Raw genomic sequence first — 18,196 nt, forward strand, 5'->3', positions numbered from 1 at the left:
CTAAAGCTCCTGCGCACCTCTCGAGCTACCTTACAGGTTCTCCCATTCTATTGAAAATGTGAAAAGCTTCTTCGGTCTCCCGTGCACCAAACCCTTCTCCCCTCCAAATGTGCCCATAGAAGCATCAAACCGATGTCCTTCACTAAAGCCCTAGGACTGCTCCCTCTATCGGAACCCTAACCCTTTGGTTTTTTGACTGCCTTAATCTTTGTTTAGTGATTGAATGTAACTGAATGTAGTAGAATATACTGTATTGTTCTCTATCTTATTGACATTTTCTCCCTACCTATCTTCCTAACTAATGCAATTTATTTTGTCTTGTGTAGAAGTTTTAATATCTCAACAGAGTTCAAGTTGTCAGAGTAGCTCATGTTGGCTCAATTATTTGAACAAGAGATGCCATTGCGGTCAATTAATATCAATAAAAATCTCAAATTCACAAAAAAATCTAAACAAGTTGTATTATAGTTGTGAAGAACATCGCTTTATGTATTGGTGTTTGCCTACAAATGATCCATAAAAAAACTCAATCATCAATTTCAATGGTTGATTTGCTTCGAGATATAAGAAGGAAAATTAGTGATTTAAGATTGGAGTCCAAAAAGTTGTATTGTAAAATTAAAGATTTAGGTGAGAATAGTGCTATGACAAATAGGTTTCTGTTTGGAATGAATATTGTTAGAAAAATTGTTATTATAATGAATGTTGGACTTAATTTTGTATGGCATGATTTTAGTTGTATTGTAATGAAGTGTGAATGCATAGAATGACTTTTATGGTAGTTAGTTGGACTTGTATGGTAATGAAGTGTGAATGCAAAGAATGATTTTAGGACTAAGAATATAATTAGTTGTATGGTATTGCAATGCTTGTACTGTAATCTATCATAGGGCTTGTTCCTTCTATATGGACCATAAAAGAGCATGAAGACAACAGCATGATAGCAAGAGTCTTAATGAATGTATTTTAGGTCTCATGATCCTATCTTTCTGGGACTAACATGATATAGAAGGATTTAAGAGCAAACTAGAAAATCACTACTGATAATATTATCTAGTTTGGCTCTCAAAATTTTCAGGAGGTCTAACATCTGAACCTGATCCAGCTTAGTTGAAAATAATGATGTTGAATATGATAACTATCTAAATATAACAAGTAGAAGAGCCTGCTGAACAAGGACTCCCATGATCACTCTCAAATGTCTTCACTGTTTCATAAAGCTCAGCAAATCTAGTTGCATAACATGACACCCTTCACTGTTTCAAACCATAACAACCTAAAGCTTAGCAAACCATTCAATGTTTCAGACCATAACAAGAAGCATAACCACCTGAAGCTCAGCAAATCATTCACTATTTTAGACCATAACAAGAAGCAGTCACAAATACATGAACCAATAGTAACCAACATGAACCACTTTCAATTAGGATTTGTCTCTAAATGAGTCTGTATCCTAAACAGCAACCTATGCATTACACTTTTAATAACCTAAAGCACACCATATGTTATATAACACAACATATTTTATAGAACATATATAGAAATTCTGAAATATTATACTATATTGAAGGTAAATAGTGTTTAACATCAACAAAAGTAGTAGAATCACGATCAAACCATAGTCATCACAGACAACCCACATTATAGAGAAACATAAAGCATAAACACATTCCCCAACCTGATGATTAACAGATACAAAGCACAGTTATCAAAGGCAACCCACATGACATTAAAAGCATTCTCCATCCTTTAGAAGCAAAAAGACAAAAAAAAAAGTCAAAATCCCAACATCCCCTTTTTAACATCCCCCGATGCTACTTTGTTGGCTATGCAATAAATCTATACTTCTCCCTTTTGAAGCATATCCAACACTTCAACCACCCTCTTGAGGCCTCCCTGTTTTGCCAACTCTAGCCCTTGAAGTAAATGATCCAGCTAAAGCAGATCCTTCTCTTGAAGCAGATCCATCTCTTCCCCTTAAGGCAGATCCAATTGTAGATGTTCTATCACTAGCTTGGGAGTATTGTTGTGTTCTTGTCTATAAAAATCATAAGAAAATAAGGTAAGTAACTTGATGCAAATGTCATAAGAAAATAAGGTGGATACATTCTTCGCTACAGGAGCATGCTGATAAGTCCTCCTATTATGGCCAAATCCTTTGTAATTATCGCACCTAATGATGGTCGACCTCTTCCTCCCAATAGCTTCACCTTCTTCCTTTCTTCTATTTTTTTTGAGCCTTTCGGGCAATCTTTTGAGAGGAGGAGGCTGCAAATTCTCATCATCATTTCTTGGATCAAGGTTACTACCAGGTAATGGATAAATCACTGAACTATAGGCTTTTAAGTATTTTGCTACTGTATAACAATCATCACATAATTCATCTAAATTCTCCCTTGTGTAACTAACACATAGCACAGCATGTTTACATGGCATTCCAATGATCTTCCACTCACCATAAGTACAACTCCTTTTACTCAAATCTACAACAAATTTTCTAGCTCCTTCCAACATTTGAAACTCTTGTTTGCTTGCTGGAATCAATTTACAGATCCAGGAGGCTTGTACAATTTTATCTAACCTAGACCTAGCATATGGTGTTAATCTGCCCTCCCAAGTACATCTCTTAGCATATCTCTTCTGTAACCTGCTCATCAACTTCAGCCACATATTCTCAAGTAACCCAAGAATGGGCTTGCTTCTAAACTTATCCACCAATTGATTGAAAGATTCATATATATTATTTGTAATATGCTCACTACAAGCTTTCGGATAAAAAAAAATGCCTTGCCCACATTGATAGTGGTATCTTCATCATGTATGCATGAGCCTCGGCATTGTGCTCCTTCATTCTTTTCATAGCATCTTCAAAGAATACCTGATCATGTGCTTTCACTGTATTCCAAAAGTCAAATCATAGCAATAATCCAAAAAATTTTGTCCTAAAATTGTTATACAGATGCCTAGCACAAAATCGATGACTAACATCTAAAAATATTTCTGAAACTATCTCAACCTAACCCTACACATACAATACATGAATTGAACTACAACATGAACCAAATTGACTATATACATTAATACAAAAACTCAAAAAATATAAATAAAATGATTAAAACATACCATTTGCTTTTCAGACATTATAATTAATGGGCTATCTACTGTGCCACCACCAATACAAACATATAGATGCTCCAGAAAGAACTTCGAACTGTCCTGGCCCTCTGTCTCCACCACACCAAAAGCCATAGGAAATAATCTCTTATTCCCATCAATAAAAATTGTACAAAGTAGTACACCACCAAAGACTCTCTTCAGATGACACCCGTCCAACCTTGAGAAGGGTCTGCACCCCTTTAAATAACCCTTCTTCATTGCATCAAAATTTATAAATATCCTTTTAAAATATTAGGAGCTGTTTGGACTGCACAGACCTTTTATGTAACTATATTTTCACTAATGTAGCAGAATTCTTTGTCCAAAGTAGTTCAGCATACCTCAGTAACTTAGAATAAGACTCATTGTGCTTTTCCTCAACCCCCTCCAGTGCTTTTCTTTTTGCTCTATATAGCTGTATCATTTGAGGCTCAACACCATATTTCTCAGCCAAATTTGATACATTAGCTCATAACTCATATGTGGATCAGCCTTTAACTGATGCTCTAATACTCTAGCTATCCACTTGGAGTTTGTATTGTTATTCTTTATGGGCCTCACACATGTATGCTGTCCTTATAAAATTTTTATCATGAAAGTCCTACTTAAATGGTTTGCCCTTTCTCTGCATCCTTAAATGGTTTGCCCTTTATGTTCAATGAGGAAAAGTTTCTTTTCCTTATCTTAGAACTGGACTGCTCATCACTACTCAAAAGATCAATCGATTCAATAGAGTTCACATCACTCAGCAGTTCATCACTGCCTTCATCCTCAGATTTCTCATTATCACTCCCATCAGTTGAATCATTCCCATCCCCATCATTTGACTCTCCCTCCATCCAATCAGCATCATCTGAATTAGAAAAAGGATAAACTTCCTCTGTTAATTTAGACACATCATCATCTTTTCTGCCCTCAACTTCTCCTCCTACTTCACCTCCAACATCCACTTCAACCATCCCTCCTCCAACATCCCCTCCAACATCTTCTTTAGCTTCATCTTCAACTTCATCCTCACTTACATCCCATCCAAAAGATATGACTATAGAAGGAGCCAGATTATTAACATTATCTTCAACAAATATATGCATCTCCTAACTCTTTGATGTGTACTAAACATATGCATCACATCATTATCATTTCTAATTAAAAAGCCATTACCACTAGAGATAGTAAGATTGACATCCCTCTTATCAATGAGTTTATAAATATCAGCCATCATTTTTAAGTATGAATAAAGATCCTCATCAACATTGTCGATCCAATATCGGACATTCCCACAATGCACCACCAAATTATGATATATATTCTATTGTACCCCTGCATAAATCAATCACAATATTAGTCCATACAAATTTAACCATCAATCATTTAATCATCAGGTATTTCCTTGCATCATAAATAATTGAAATAGTTATAAATAGGTAAATGAGGAGAATTGATATTATGTGTTTATTATGTTGAAGTTAAATGTGAGCTCTTAATTCACCATGGTAAGTCTAGTAAGTAATTTGTCAGTAAAAAACACTATTTTGGCACTACAAAAAATACTATTTTGATATTATTTTAGACCCCTACCTTGCATTTTAAATGGATAAGAGGAAAGAATCTAAGATAGTCTACCTACTAAGAGATATTGGACAACCATAGGGGGAAGGGGATGACAAATGGAGTTCATTTACAATGCCAAGTTTCATTTTTAGGAGTACTTGAACTTTATTTATGCATATGAGGAAGGGGACCACATGCGGCTGAATTTTTAAATATTAACTGACAATATTCCATTTCTACCACTAAAATAACAAAATCAAAGAGAAAACAATGCCTCTCGAAAAGAATGATAGGATGTGCATGCATGCAGTTGGGGGAAATGCATATCTTGTAATTAAAATAAAACTCCAAGCCAAAACCCTCCAAAAGAAATCTACCATACACCAAAGAATAAGGAGCAGGCTCCCAGTCGCTTCCAAGATCTTTGCTTCTAGATCTGTGAGATTAATCGCATGAGATGGATACATTTGTTAAGAAGAAACCCTATTCTTCAAGAAAAAGAGGAAGATGAGTGGGAAAGGGGGAAGAAGATGGTAAAAAGGGTTCTAATAAATTTTTTTAATTGAGTTATAATGAAAGATAATTTGATCATTTCATATTTTTGAAATGGTTTAACTAACGACGTTATATTCCAAAGATGTAAGTGTAGGTTTTGAAAAATAATGGGTGTAACTGTAATAAATAAAAATCTCAGGAGAGTTTTTGTAATTTATCCAAAGGGATTTGGTTAGAGATTTATCTAAAATCAATTTTGAAAAGAATAAAATTTGTAATGCACATCAATTAGGCAAGCAAATTAGATCTTTATTCAAAACTAAATATGGTTTGAACTACTAGGCATTACAACTTCTTCATTGGATTTATTTGGATCTATCAAGATAACTAATCTTCATGGTAAATATTTTAGATTTATTATAGTTAATTATTTTTTTCATATACTTGGATTGTGTTTCTAACTCACAAGGATGAAGCTTTTGAATTATTTTTAAATTTTTTTAAGAAGATAACAACTAAAAAAAATTGTAATATTTTGAAAATCAGAAGTGGCCATAGAACTGAATTTGAAAATTATAATTTTAAAAAAATTTACTCTAAAAATAAAATTGATCATAATTTTTCAGCTCCTGGGACACCTTAGTAAAACAAAATTATAGAAAAAAGAATAGAACTTTATAAGAGATGGCACGTACTATGCTCTGTGAAAGCAACTTGTTAAAATATTTTTGAATAAAAGTTATTAATATAGCATGCCATATACTTAATCAAACTTTAATTCGATCAATTTTAAAAAACCCCCTTGAAATATTTTTGAATAAAAGTTATTAACATAGCATGCCATATACTTAATCAAACTTTAATTAGATCAATTTTAAAAAACCCCCCTTATAAGCTTTATAAAGGAAAGAAATCTAATATTTCTTACTTCAAAGTTTTTGGTTACTATTATTTTATCTTAATAAATAATAAAGATAAATTAAAAAAAATTGATGTAAAATCTGATAAAATTATTTTTCTTGGATATTCTTCATCTAGTAAAGCATATAAAGTATTTAATAGAAAAATATTAATTGTAGAAGAATCTATATATGTTGTTTAATATAATGAAACTAACATTCTCAAATCAAGAGAAATAGATGTAGATGATAATGTAAGTTCCCTTGAAAATGAGATGAAAGACATGACTTTAAAAAATCCTCCTTCACAAGTGAAAGAAAAAGATAAGGAAAAAGATGAAGACAATGAAGTTGAAAAGATGGGAGAGCTTCCTTCAATAAACGAGCAAGATACTCATGGCTTACTAAAAGAGTAGACGTATGCTCACAGTCACCCGAAAAAATATATTATAGATGATCCATCTCAAGGCATTAGAACTAGAGCTTTCATTAGAGATGCATTAAATCATTTTGTATTTGTCTTTCATATTGAATCTTAATCAATACTTGAAGCTGAAAAGGATTCAAATTGAATAATGGCTATGCAAGAGAAACTTAATCAATTTGAAAGAAATAAAATTTGAAACTTAGTAGAAAGATCTAAATACTATCCAATAATTAATATAAAATAGGTTTTCATAAATAAATTAGATGAGAAAGATAATGTAATAAGAAATAAGGCTAGATTGGTGCCATAAAGTTATAATCAAGAGAAAGGAGTTGATTTTGATAAAATCTTCACACTAGTTGCTAGATTTGAGACTATTAGATTGCTTTTAATATTTACATATTTCATGAATTTTAAGCTTTTTCAAATGAATGTAAAAAATATATTTTTAAGTGGATATATTATGGAGAAAGTATATGTGAAATAACTTATAGATTTTTAAAATCATGAATTTTCAAATCATGTCTTCAAATTAAATCAAGCACTATATGGACTAAAACAAGCATCAAGAGTTTAGTATGATAGGTTAAGTAAATTTTTACTTAAAAATAATTTAAAAAAAAAATTAATACAACTCTTTTTATCAAAAGAAAATTAAATGAACTCTTAATTATTTAGATTTGCATAAATAGCATAATATTTGATGCTACTAATGAACATTTGTGGGAAGAATTTGCTAAGTTAATATTGGGAGATATCGAAATAAGCATGATGTGTGAACTAACCTTCTTTCTCGAACTTCAAATTAAGTTAATAAATGAGAAAATCTTCATAAACTAAAGCAAATATGCAAAAAAAATTCTAAAAAAAATTTGGTTTAGAGAATGTCAAAGGAATTAGCACCCTCATGAGCTCAAATTGTAAACTTGATCAAGATCTAAAGGATAAAGCTGTAGATTCTAAGCTATATAGAGGGATAATAGGATTACTTATTTACTTAACTGCTAGTAGGTCAGATATTATATTTAGTATTTGCATGTGTACTTGCTATTAATCAAATCCTAAGGAATCATATGTAATGACTATTAAAAAAATTTTTAGATATTTGATTGATACTCAAAATACTAGTATATGATTTTTAAAGCAATCTTTTTTAGACTTAATTGATTATTCAGATACTGATTTTGCTTGATATAAGTTGATAAAAAAAAATAAAAATGGTACATATCAATTTTTAGGTGTTAATTTGATCTCATAACTTAGCAAGAAATAAAATTCAGTGGCATTGTCAATAGTTGAAGTTGAATATATTATGGCTGAAAATTATTGTACTCAACTTTTGTGGATCAAACAATAACTAGAAACTACAGTATGACTTATAATAAAATTTCAATTAGATATAATAACATAAGTACCATAAATCTAACTAAGAGTCTAATTCAGCATTCAAGTTCTAAATATATTAAAATTAAATATTATTTTGTTAGAAATCATATTCAAAATAATGATGTTATACTTGAATTCGTATCAACTGATAATCAAATTATTGATATTTTTATAAAGCCTCTAGGTGAAGATAAAGTTTGTTCAATTAAAAAAAGCTAGGAATCTATGATCCATCTAGTTGAATTGTCTATCCAAATAATATTGATTGGTATGTATGCAATGATTGATTTTTATTTGAATTCTATGAGTGATTGAATTGCTTTGATTTACTTCTATTGTGTACAAAATTAATTTTGAGATGAATTATATTTTTGGCATGCTTGAATACACCATTTCATGAAAAGCCAAAATCCCTGAAAGTCCCTAAGAAAAATTTTTGAAACATCTTGTATGCCAGAATAAGCTAACTTACCTTTAGATTGAATTGGCCCTCATCTGAGCCAACTCACCCATGATCTGAGTCAACTAAGAGTTCGGAAGCCATAACTTCAAGGAAAGAGCACGTAGTTACAACTCAAAAGGATCAGACTCAACTGCCTCAAGAGAGGGGATCTCTAATGAACCGATCCATTATTCTGGGCAAAAAGATAGATTTTTGATTATTTTTAAAAGAGGATTTTAGTTTTTACTGAGTTTTTAGAAAACTAGATTGAAATTCTTTTGCACCCTAAACGATCCAGTTTATGCTCAGCTTGTCCTAGAATTCTATGAAAATGCCGGAATGGAATCAAATTATATCATCTCAAAGGTGAAGAGCAAAGAATTGAGTGTAAATGATAGACTTCTCCAATGACTCTATGGATACCCTTAGCTAATGAAACATCCAACCACATGTACTCTAGAAAGGAAGCATTAAGACATGTATTAGGAAGGACTGATGTTGAGAGTGTCGAAGATCTTTTTGGAAACCATTAATCTTTGGAGATGAAGTTACTGCACAATTTCATTTGCAAGATTCTCATGTTAAGAGTGGGCAAATTTGATTATGTCACAAACAGAGATCTTCAGTTCATATTTCATGTTGTCTGTGATCTTTCTATAAATTTCTCCACCTTCCTAATTCACTAGATGCAAGACATCATTGTTAAAGACAAAGGAAATTTATCTTTTGTGTTGGTGCAAGATTCTACAAGGGCATCGGGATGCTGGAGCAGACGACAAAATTGGGTCTCTTGAGAGTATGACCTGCAAAAAAGTCCTAGCTGGAGGTTGTTCCGGTGGAGATCTTCCGACACTCAGGTCAGAACTGTTATTCAACAGATGGAGAGTGTGAGAGGCAAAGTAGTGGTGTACATTTTTTCAAGGTCTCCTTTGGGCCTCCTTTTAAGAACAGAGGCTGATGCTTTGGTTGGTAAGCTGGTTGGCATGATCCCATCTAACTGGAACGTATGTTGCACGTAGTGGCAGAACTGTCGTTTGAGACTCTCAGGATATGACGGTTGTGGTTGCCTTATCTGCTTTGTGATAGCTATCGTCTAGCGAGCATTGAATTCTGAACTGGTATGCTAACTGGTGTCAGTAAGTCGAGAACTAGTCGGTCACGATCAGAAGTCAGACACTTTGTGCCACCCTCAGATGGGGAAGTCCAAAGTCGGGGTCTACTCAGTAATGAAAAGTCAATCAACTGGATTGTGATCGGCCAAGGATCATTATTTGGTCAGACTGAGCTAATCATTCGAGCATGCTAATGACTCTTTATCCTAACCCATCGGTGGTCCAGGAGAGTGTTATCAAGCGCCAGTCGACAGGTCTTCAACTGCTCAGGCCGCAGAGCACCGATGGGGTAGGAGTTGAAGACCAATCAATGATGAAATGATGTATGCCATGGCCGATAATAGGTCGGTGGAGGCCCAGTAGGTGGGACTATTAGGCTGGGATGTCTTGGGCCTTGGACTTCTTCATATCATCGGTCCATGCAGAATTTTCTCCCAACACATGCCCTCTACTCCAAAGTTCGAGCTTTGGTTAGGCGAAGGGAGTACACCTGATTCCCTATACTAAGGATATAAAAGGGCTTTTCGGTTGATGGGATGTGCGTGACTTTTGGGGCAGATGTAAAGTGTCATGGTCAAACCATCGTAGCTGAATTAAATGAACATCGATTTGAAATCCCTCTTCTATAGTGCAGCCTCGATTTGGCCAACTAGCAGCTGCGCCTAACAAATAGGGAGGCACCACATGCCGCATATCATTTGGTAAGAAACGATTCGATATCTCTAGAGATTATTTCCTTCGGCCATAAGTAGGTAAAGCCTGTTCTCAATTCTTCAATTATTCCTACCCCTTTTCATTTTTCCTCACTTTTTCCTATCTTCTTTGTTCCGAGTCACCACTGCACCATTTTCATTGCAACCTCTCAGAAGGGTTTCTGAAAGGGTTTTCTCACCATCCTATTCCTCCATCGTTTGCCCTTGTTGTCAGGTGGGTCTTCTTGTTTATCCTTCCTCACCCATCTATCTTCCCTTTTTTTTTTTCTCTAGACTACTTTTTTTGGCTTCTTCACTTTGACTTAAATGGCGGGTTTCGATGATTCTGTGGGAGATCAATCCTCTCTAATAGTGAATCCTAAGAACCTAACTGAAAACTGAAGCGAGGTTGGATCCAGCACCTCTGACTCTATACTAAATTCGAACGACTTGAGTCGGATATGAATTTAGTATGGAGTCCCCCCAGAGTTTGAGTTAGAACTCCCTAGGACTAGCGATCGGATGAATAACCCACGTCTTGGTCGGCTCGACATGTATGAAGAGGCACTTTGAGCGGGCTTGAGGTTCCCTATTCCCCCTCTTATCCTTGACATCTTGTGCTTCTACGGCCTTTTCTTTGTGCATTTATCCCAAATTTCCTTATATTTGTAGTGGATTTTTTAGTCATCTGCATTATGGCCAGTGTTTGGCCATCTGTCTCTCTTTTTCATTCCTTCTTCATCATCAAAAGGCACCCATATGCCAAAAATTGATGGTACTTTTCTTCTCAAAGGTGGGTCTCTCCTTTGATAAAGGGTGCTCTTTCATCCACAGATGGAAGGAGTGGTTTCTTTTTGTTTCAAGCTCCTCAGTGGGTGATTGGGACTTCCCAAGTTGGGGTCGACCAGAAGCTTTCGCCTTTCGAGTTTCGAAATTGGGGGCTAAGGAAGAGAATCATTTTAAAATCTTTAAAGATTTCAAGGTTTCCTCCATTGATGAATTGTTGTCCGATGAGGTCCTCTATAATGCGGGGCTTAGCCAAGCTGACCCTAGGGGTGAGAAGTGTAGTCATCCACTTGTTTCTTTCTTTTTATATTTCTGACCGTGTTTTGATGATTGTAGAGATGAGGCTTGAGGATCTAGCCAAGATGAAGAGAAACCTTCCAAAGAAGAGGAAGCCTCTATTATCAGAAGGCCCCTCCAAGAAGCCAAGCATCGTCATGGTTGGTCGGAAAGAAGTTTTGATCGAGTGGGCCTCAGCAGTCGAGGCCACTGTTGTAGTGGCGACCGCGGCCCCCTCGAGTTCTCCACCGATGGCCGCGGCCTCCATCTCCATCACTCAGATGCAAGCATCTCTACCATTTGGACTTATGCTCTGACTCCTCCTGTGTCCCCACATAAAGATGGGGCTTGGCCTTCTCCGATGGTCGGCCCAAGTAGACTGCCTCCCCCAGAAGATCATGTCAGATATTTGCCTCCCTACGATCCCTGAGGATGCAACCTTCGATGATTGGAAGGTCGTTAAGGAGCTGATTAAGAGAACAATCCTCCTCACGGAGTTGGAGGGTATCGACGGCATGGATTTTGATGGCCTGCAGTGACATTCTATGACTACCATGAATCAGATGCTTCTCTTGCCCCTTTTCTTTTTCTTTGATTCTTTCTCTCTGCCTCTTCTCCTCCTCTGACATGGTTTTGGGGCAGGTGCTCTATTTTTTGGTCATCCTTCTGAACAGCATGCATAGAGTAGGGATGATGATGAATCTATGCTGACAGACTGAGTCTGCTATCTCGAAGGCACGTGCATAGATCGAGGTGGCCAGGGGGAGGTTGAGCATCTGAAAGAGATGCTGAATAAGGTTAACACAGACCTCACCCAGAGGGAGGAGGAGCTACAGGAGGCCGTTGCCAAAATTGTAAAGACTAAAAAGATGGTCGAGGATCGGGTTGCCAATGCCAAGTAATAGATCGGGGGGCAAATTATCGAGGCCCGTCAATCGACAATAGAGAGTTTCAGGGCCTCATTGGGTTTTGCATGGGAGAAGGCTCAAATGATTGATAGCTTTAAAGTGTTAGAGGAGTTTCATGATGCCAAGTTCATGTTTAGTCAAGAGGCCTTTAATGTGGGGCATGAGATAGGATACGAGGATTGCCACTGCCGTATTGCTGCTCGACTCCCCAAGATTGATCTCTCCTTCCTAGATGAGGATGAGAGGAGAGAGGAAACTGAAGGGGAGCTGATTCTCCCTGCAGTCACCGAAGGACTGCTTGGGAGCAAAAAGGTGGCGATGGAGGTCTCTACTGTCGATATTTCAATTTTAAGGGTATATCCTTCATCTGAAGCACCCTTGGGTTCGTCAGCGGCTGCCCCAAGATCTTTCAGCTCTCAGGATGAGGTCAGAAAAATGAGGCACCTTGTATTTTTCCTTTCCTTTTGTTCTTGTAAAGATGCTTTCATCAATGAAACAAAATTTTGCATCTTTTTAAATTCACATTGTTCTTCATATATTTGTTCAATCATGCCAACGTCTTCTTGGTGGCTATATTCCTTCAGTTCCTACTGATGAGCCTTTACCAATAGCTTCTAATGTGAGGATTAGGTCTCACATAAGTGACCTGAAAAAGAAAGTCAAGGAGTAAAATAAACAAACTACCACCTAGAAGGAGCTATCGAAGACCAAGAAGGTACTCGACGAGGCTTCGATGGAAATCGTACGGTTGAGGTCAGCCATTCGCCAAAATGACAAGGCATATTCCACGAAAAGGGCTTGTTTGGCCATTGAATTTGCAAAGTTGTCGAGACTCACCGAGGAAGCCACTTAGGATAGCACTGCTAAATAGCTCCACCTTCGTAGTCAGTTCTACTTGGCTTAGAGAAGGATTTTGGAATTGAAGTCATCGGAGGTTGCTACTATTGTCCTGCTAGACAACCCAAGAGGGGGAGGGGTGAATTGGATTATAAATTTTTTTTCAAATTTAAACAATAGTGTGCAATGCAGAAGTGAATATATGCTGAATGTGTAGGGAGCAAGTGAACTGAAACCAAATGCAGAAGAGGAAAGATATCACACACACAAACACACCAAATTATAGTGGTTCGGTGCACCTCAAGCACCTACATCCACTCCCCAAGCAATCCCTTGAAAATTTTCACTATAATCACTTGATTATATCATGTTTATTTTCATCGGGCTCATAAATAAACCCAATTGATTTTAACTTAGGTCAACCAATCAAAATCTTTACAAGCCTTATCCCAAGGCATCCCCAAATTAATCTCAGTTTGGTACAAATTCAGTCCTTCAAGTTTCAGCCCCTGCTAAAACTTTTATAGCAAATAGAAAGAAAAAATTCAGTACAACAATAAAAACTCTGTTGTCGATTCGAATTATTGTTGTTGAAGCTCTCTTTTGAGGATGCTTTGAATGCTAGCAGTGAATGCTCTTTCTCTTCTTTGAATGTACTTAGAAAAGTCAAGTGAATATTGATTGAAAGTTGATGAACTCTCTTGAAGTCTATTGAATGCTCAAAGTGCTCTTTTTCTTATGAATAGTGTTCTTCCTCTTGTTTCTTGCTTTTTTTTTTTTTATCTCTTATCCATTCCCTCCAAGCTTTTAGTGATTTGGACTTGATTGTAGCTATTTTAGACCATTGGAGATGGAAAATAGCCGTTAGAATCTTTTTTTTGATGAAAAATGACTTGTATAGAACTTGCCGTTAAGCCTGTCAGACAGCATCGAGTCAGTTCGAATTGATCTCGAGTCAGCTCGAATGGTATTTTTCAAAATTTCAACATTTTATCTGACTAAGAGAGCCGGCTCCATCTTGTTTCAAGTTGGTTCGAACTGTAGAAATTAAAATTTTATCTTTCTGTCAATTAAGAGAGCCAGCTCGAATTTTGCTTCAAGCTGGCTCAAACTGCATGCTTGAAAAATCATCTTTTTGTTGACCTAAGAGAGCCGGCTCGGATCTTGTTTAGAGCTGGCTCAAACTGCAGAATCCAAAAACTCCTTTTCTGTCACCTTGAGAGAGCCGGCTCAGATTCATTTCGAGCCAGCTTGGCTGCGTGCCAAGCCAAAATAGCAGGTGCATACCATGCTAAAGTTGGCTCGATTTTTGGGTGAGTCGGCTTGAATTTCTTGAGATGATTTTTTTATACTGATGCTCTTCAAAATTAGTTTCTCTTGACTCAATTAATTTTTAATTATATTCAAAGTCTTTCAATGATCTTTTTTCTCTACAAAAATATTCTTTGATATGTTTAAAAAATATTAGTATCAAATTATGCTCTAATATTTTGTGATCATCAAAATTATTTCTGGAGATAACAATCTCCTCCTTTTTAATGATGACAAAACATTGAGCATATAAAAATTTTTCAATATAAAGAGATATAAGTATAAATGTAACAAGATTTTACATTTTAATATGCATTATATGCACAAGTTATTTAAGCTATATGAAAAAGTTGTATCTTTACAAAATTTAGGTGTATGAACTTCTCATTAACTATTAAAAATTAAACTCCCCCTCAATAAATGCATCTTATGAAGTGATCTTCATGCCAAATTTTTAATGTTTACAGTTTATTTTTAATGTTCATTACTCATTATTTAGCTCAAAAATTTTAAAGTTAATACATTCAATGTTCAATCAGTTGATACATTCGATGTTCAATCAGTTCAATGCTCAATTAGTCTTTCTCTTCCTTTTTATCAACATAAAAAAAAACCATTTATAAGAAGACATAATGATAAGTGATATATTTTTACATTTATTGAACGTAGTTTTGATAATTTATGGTGCTAACATCTTCTAAAAAATCTAATTTCATAAATAAATTAGATTCTTTTACAAAAATAGATAATTTTAAAAAAAATATCAAATTAGAGCATATTTATAGAAAATAGATATCAATTTAATTGAGTAATTTTAAGCACCAAAATGATAAAAAATTATTGAGCAATTTAATACATCTTTTTTTCAATTTTTTAGATACAAATCAGAGCAAAAATCAAATGAAAATATCCTAAAAAATCTTTAAAATAACCTTCGATGCACGGTGGGCCAGCCGCTTGATCCACGGATTCAATGGCGCGGTCCACTGGGAACGTTTCGGAGCACACGACGTGGTTCACAGGCGGGCAGAAGAAATTTTTTGCAATCCAATGATTGATATCGATTTTGAAGGAGATCGGACGGCTGTTGTTCGATGCTAGTTGAAAAGAAGAAATCTGAGCGCAATCCAACGGCCAAAAATCCATCCGGAGTTCGATCCAATGACTGACGTCGTTCTCGACTGAGAATAAGGATAAAAGGTGCTGATCAACAACCCAGATTTCATTCGATGCATGATCGGATAGCCAGCATCATTTTCGACTGTGATAAGGATTTGATCTCCATGTTTTGGGCTGATCTGGGCGGTCCAATAAAGATCTGATGGCCAGGAAATTAAGACATGGGTTTAATATGATTTCTAAGGGTTTTAGGACTCCTTTTGCTATCAAAAAAAGATAAAAAATTCACCTATAAATAGGAGGTTCAAAAATAAGAGTAGAGAAAAAAAAATCAGTAGAAACATAAGAAAAAATTAAAAAAAAATTAGATAAGTTTAGGGACCCAAGGGAAAGAAGAAGAGAAGTCGGTTTGCTCTATGGAGTACGAAGGAAGAAAGAGAGATCATTAACCATCTTTTCGATGAGACTGCACTGATCAACTTTAGATCTTTATTATAGTTTTATTTTATTTTATTATTTTATTAAAATTTTTTATATTTAAATTTCAATTTTAATTAATAAAAAATTTATTTTCTTGCACTTTAAATTTTTATTATTTATTTTTATTGCAAGTAGATACTAGAATCTAGTTAGTAAATCTTAGTATCAATTTATTTTATATACTTTAAATTTCTGTTACTTATTTTTATTGCTAGTAGAAGCTAAGATCTAAATAGTAGATCTTAGTACCTTATTTATTTTTCACACTTTTAATTTCTATTTTTTGACTTAAAATTACTTTCTTAAAAATTTTATTTTTTTTTATAAAATCAAAAATTTCAAATCAAAATTCTGCCTTCTCCGTGGATTCGATCCGACTCACTACTTTCTATGTATATTTTTAATTTTTATTGAAGTTAGAATTAATTTGATAAGCACGGTGTCCTAACGATAATATTGTGAGCCTATCAATTTTTGGTGCCATTGTCAGAGAGGACACTAATTTTAATATTTAATTTGTTTGATTTTTTTATGAATATAGTTTACTAATTTTTTATCTTTATACAGAAAAAAAGAGAAAAATTCAAAAGAGAGATAGAAAACTTTCAATTTTGCTTGGTGAGATCAACCCCAACCCTAACTATTTTTTTTAGTATTAATTACTATTTTTTTCAAATTAACCTAAAATTCACCCACATAAACCTAATAAAAATCGTATGACAAGAGTAGAAACTTAATATTTGGAAGTATTCATCATCTTAGATTTATTTTTTATGATCGTTGGAGATAAGGTAAGCTTTCAAGTTTGATTAGTTTCATGCATTTAATTTAGTTGCATAGAACCCCTCATTTGAAATTAGTTGTACATATTCATCTCAAATCATTTTAAAGACAACACCCATAATAAGATAAGGTGGGGATCTCATCATCCTTCCTTAGCCCAAAAACAACCAACTAGCATTCCACATTAACCCAAGCCTAATTAAAATTAAGTAGACATTGGCCCCTAAGATCAATTGAGTTCAGTTTGAGTATTGTGGTGAAGTCAAATGCAAAGTAAGTTCGGACTCATCCCTAAAACTGATGTCTAAGGTAAGAGGTTACAAAGGCTAAGCCTAAGTAGACTCGTGGTTATTTAATTGGTTTCATTAGCTTACCTGACCAATCCAATTGGTGTTTGAGGCAAGCAACGGAGGGACCCCCACGACCCCACCTCTTACCTGGCTAGTTGAAGGAAGTGAGCATAGACCCAATTTGCATCTAGGCTAAGCCACTTTATATCGAACTGTTAGGTTTAAGAAACCCACAGGTATCTAGGTTTAATTATTTGCTAACTTGATTGCAATGAACACTTACCACAACTAATTCTTCTCATCTTTCATCCTTAGGTTTAGTACTTTCTTAACGTTCTCACCTTTAGAACCTCTCTCTTTCTACCTCTTCTCTTTTCTTTCTCCCTCTTCTTAAAAAAAAAATCTAAACAATACATATTAGGGTTTGCACTAGTACATGCACAGTAGGAGATCTCTTTACCCTGATCTAGTTGAATCTTATCCTAAAATTGAATGGCTGATTCACGCTAAATCTAAAAATCAAATGGCTAGAGACCCTAGAGAACCACCTAGATAGATGAAAGAATATTTTATTCCTTCCACCTATAATCCATAGACTTGTATCCACTTACCTGATATCCCTGTAAGCTATTATGAGATCCAGTCGACCACAGTCCAGATGCTCCCATCTTTCTATGGGAATACCAATGAAGATCCTTACAAGTATCTAGATGAGTTCTTAGAAATCTGTTCTATGGTAAAAATTCAAAATTTTACTGATGATGCACTTAGACTGGCCCTATTCTCCTTCTCGCTTAAGGACAAAGCCAAGTACTGGCTTGGCACAATAGGGAGACCGATCCAAACATGGGCTGAAATGCAGCATGAGTTTCTTAAGAAATTTTATCCCATAGGTCGAACCAACACCATGAGGCAAGCCATCACTAGATTTGCTCAGCTTTCAAGGGAGCAAATTCACGAATCATAGGAGAGACTTAAGAAACTTCTTAGAAAATACCCACATCATGGTTTGTCTAAGTGGCAAATTATTCAAGCTTTCTATGAGGATTTAGATGACCAATACAGACAGATAGTAGATGCATCTTATGGAGGTGTATTCATAAGTAAGAGTGAGGATGAAGCTTATATTTTGTTTGAAACTTTGAGTGAAAATTCGATCAATCATGCTTTATTATCCTCCTACGAAAGATCAATCCCTCACCAAAAGTGGACAGAAATTTTTGAGATCAAGCAAACAGACTCAGTC

The 18,196-nt window shown here is 35.0% G+C and overlaps 1 protein-coding gene across 1 annotated transcript; it reads right to left on the minus strand.

The window, feature by feature from the left end:
* Nucleotides 1–1,873: 1,873 nt before the first annotated feature.
* LOC140852840 (uncharacterized) lies at nt 1,874–3,375 on the minus strand. The gene is made up of 4 exons (XM_073246398.1): nt 3,124–3,375; nt 2,787–2,878; nt 2,107–2,647; nt 1,874–2,038 (listed from the first exon to the last, which is right to left on the minus strand). The coding sequence occupies exons 1-4, from the start codon at nt 3,373–3,375 to the stop codon at nt 1,874–1,876; spliced, it is 1,050 nt and encodes a 349-aa protein (XP_073102499.1).
* Between the last annotated feature and the right edge of the window lie 14,821 nt (nt 3,376–18,196).

This window comes from Elaeis guineensis, chromosome 12 (assembly GCF_000442705.2).
Source record: "Elaeis guineensis isolate ETL-2024a chromosome 12, EG11, whole genome shotgun sequence".
In the NCBI taxonomy this organism is placed as follows: domain Eukaryota; kingdom Viridiplantae; phylum Streptophyta; class Magnoliopsida; order Arecales; family Arecaceae; genus Elaeis; species Elaeis guineensis.

Bases quoted from the DNA above. Each gene is read 5' to 3' on its own strand.
- LOC140852840 (XM_073246398.1), bottom strand. From the start codon at position 3,375: ATGAAGAAGGGTTATTTAAAGGGGTGCAGACCCTTCTCAAGGTTGGAC. The intron at 2,648-2,786 runs GCATTTTTTTTT...GTTGATGAGCAG, and splicing joins CCACTATCAATGTGGGCAAG to GTTACAGAAGAGATATGCTA. The intron at 2,039-2,106 runs GTATCCACCTTA...TGATTTTTATAG, and splicing joins ATGCTCCTGTAGCGAAGAAT to ACAAGAACACAACAATACTC.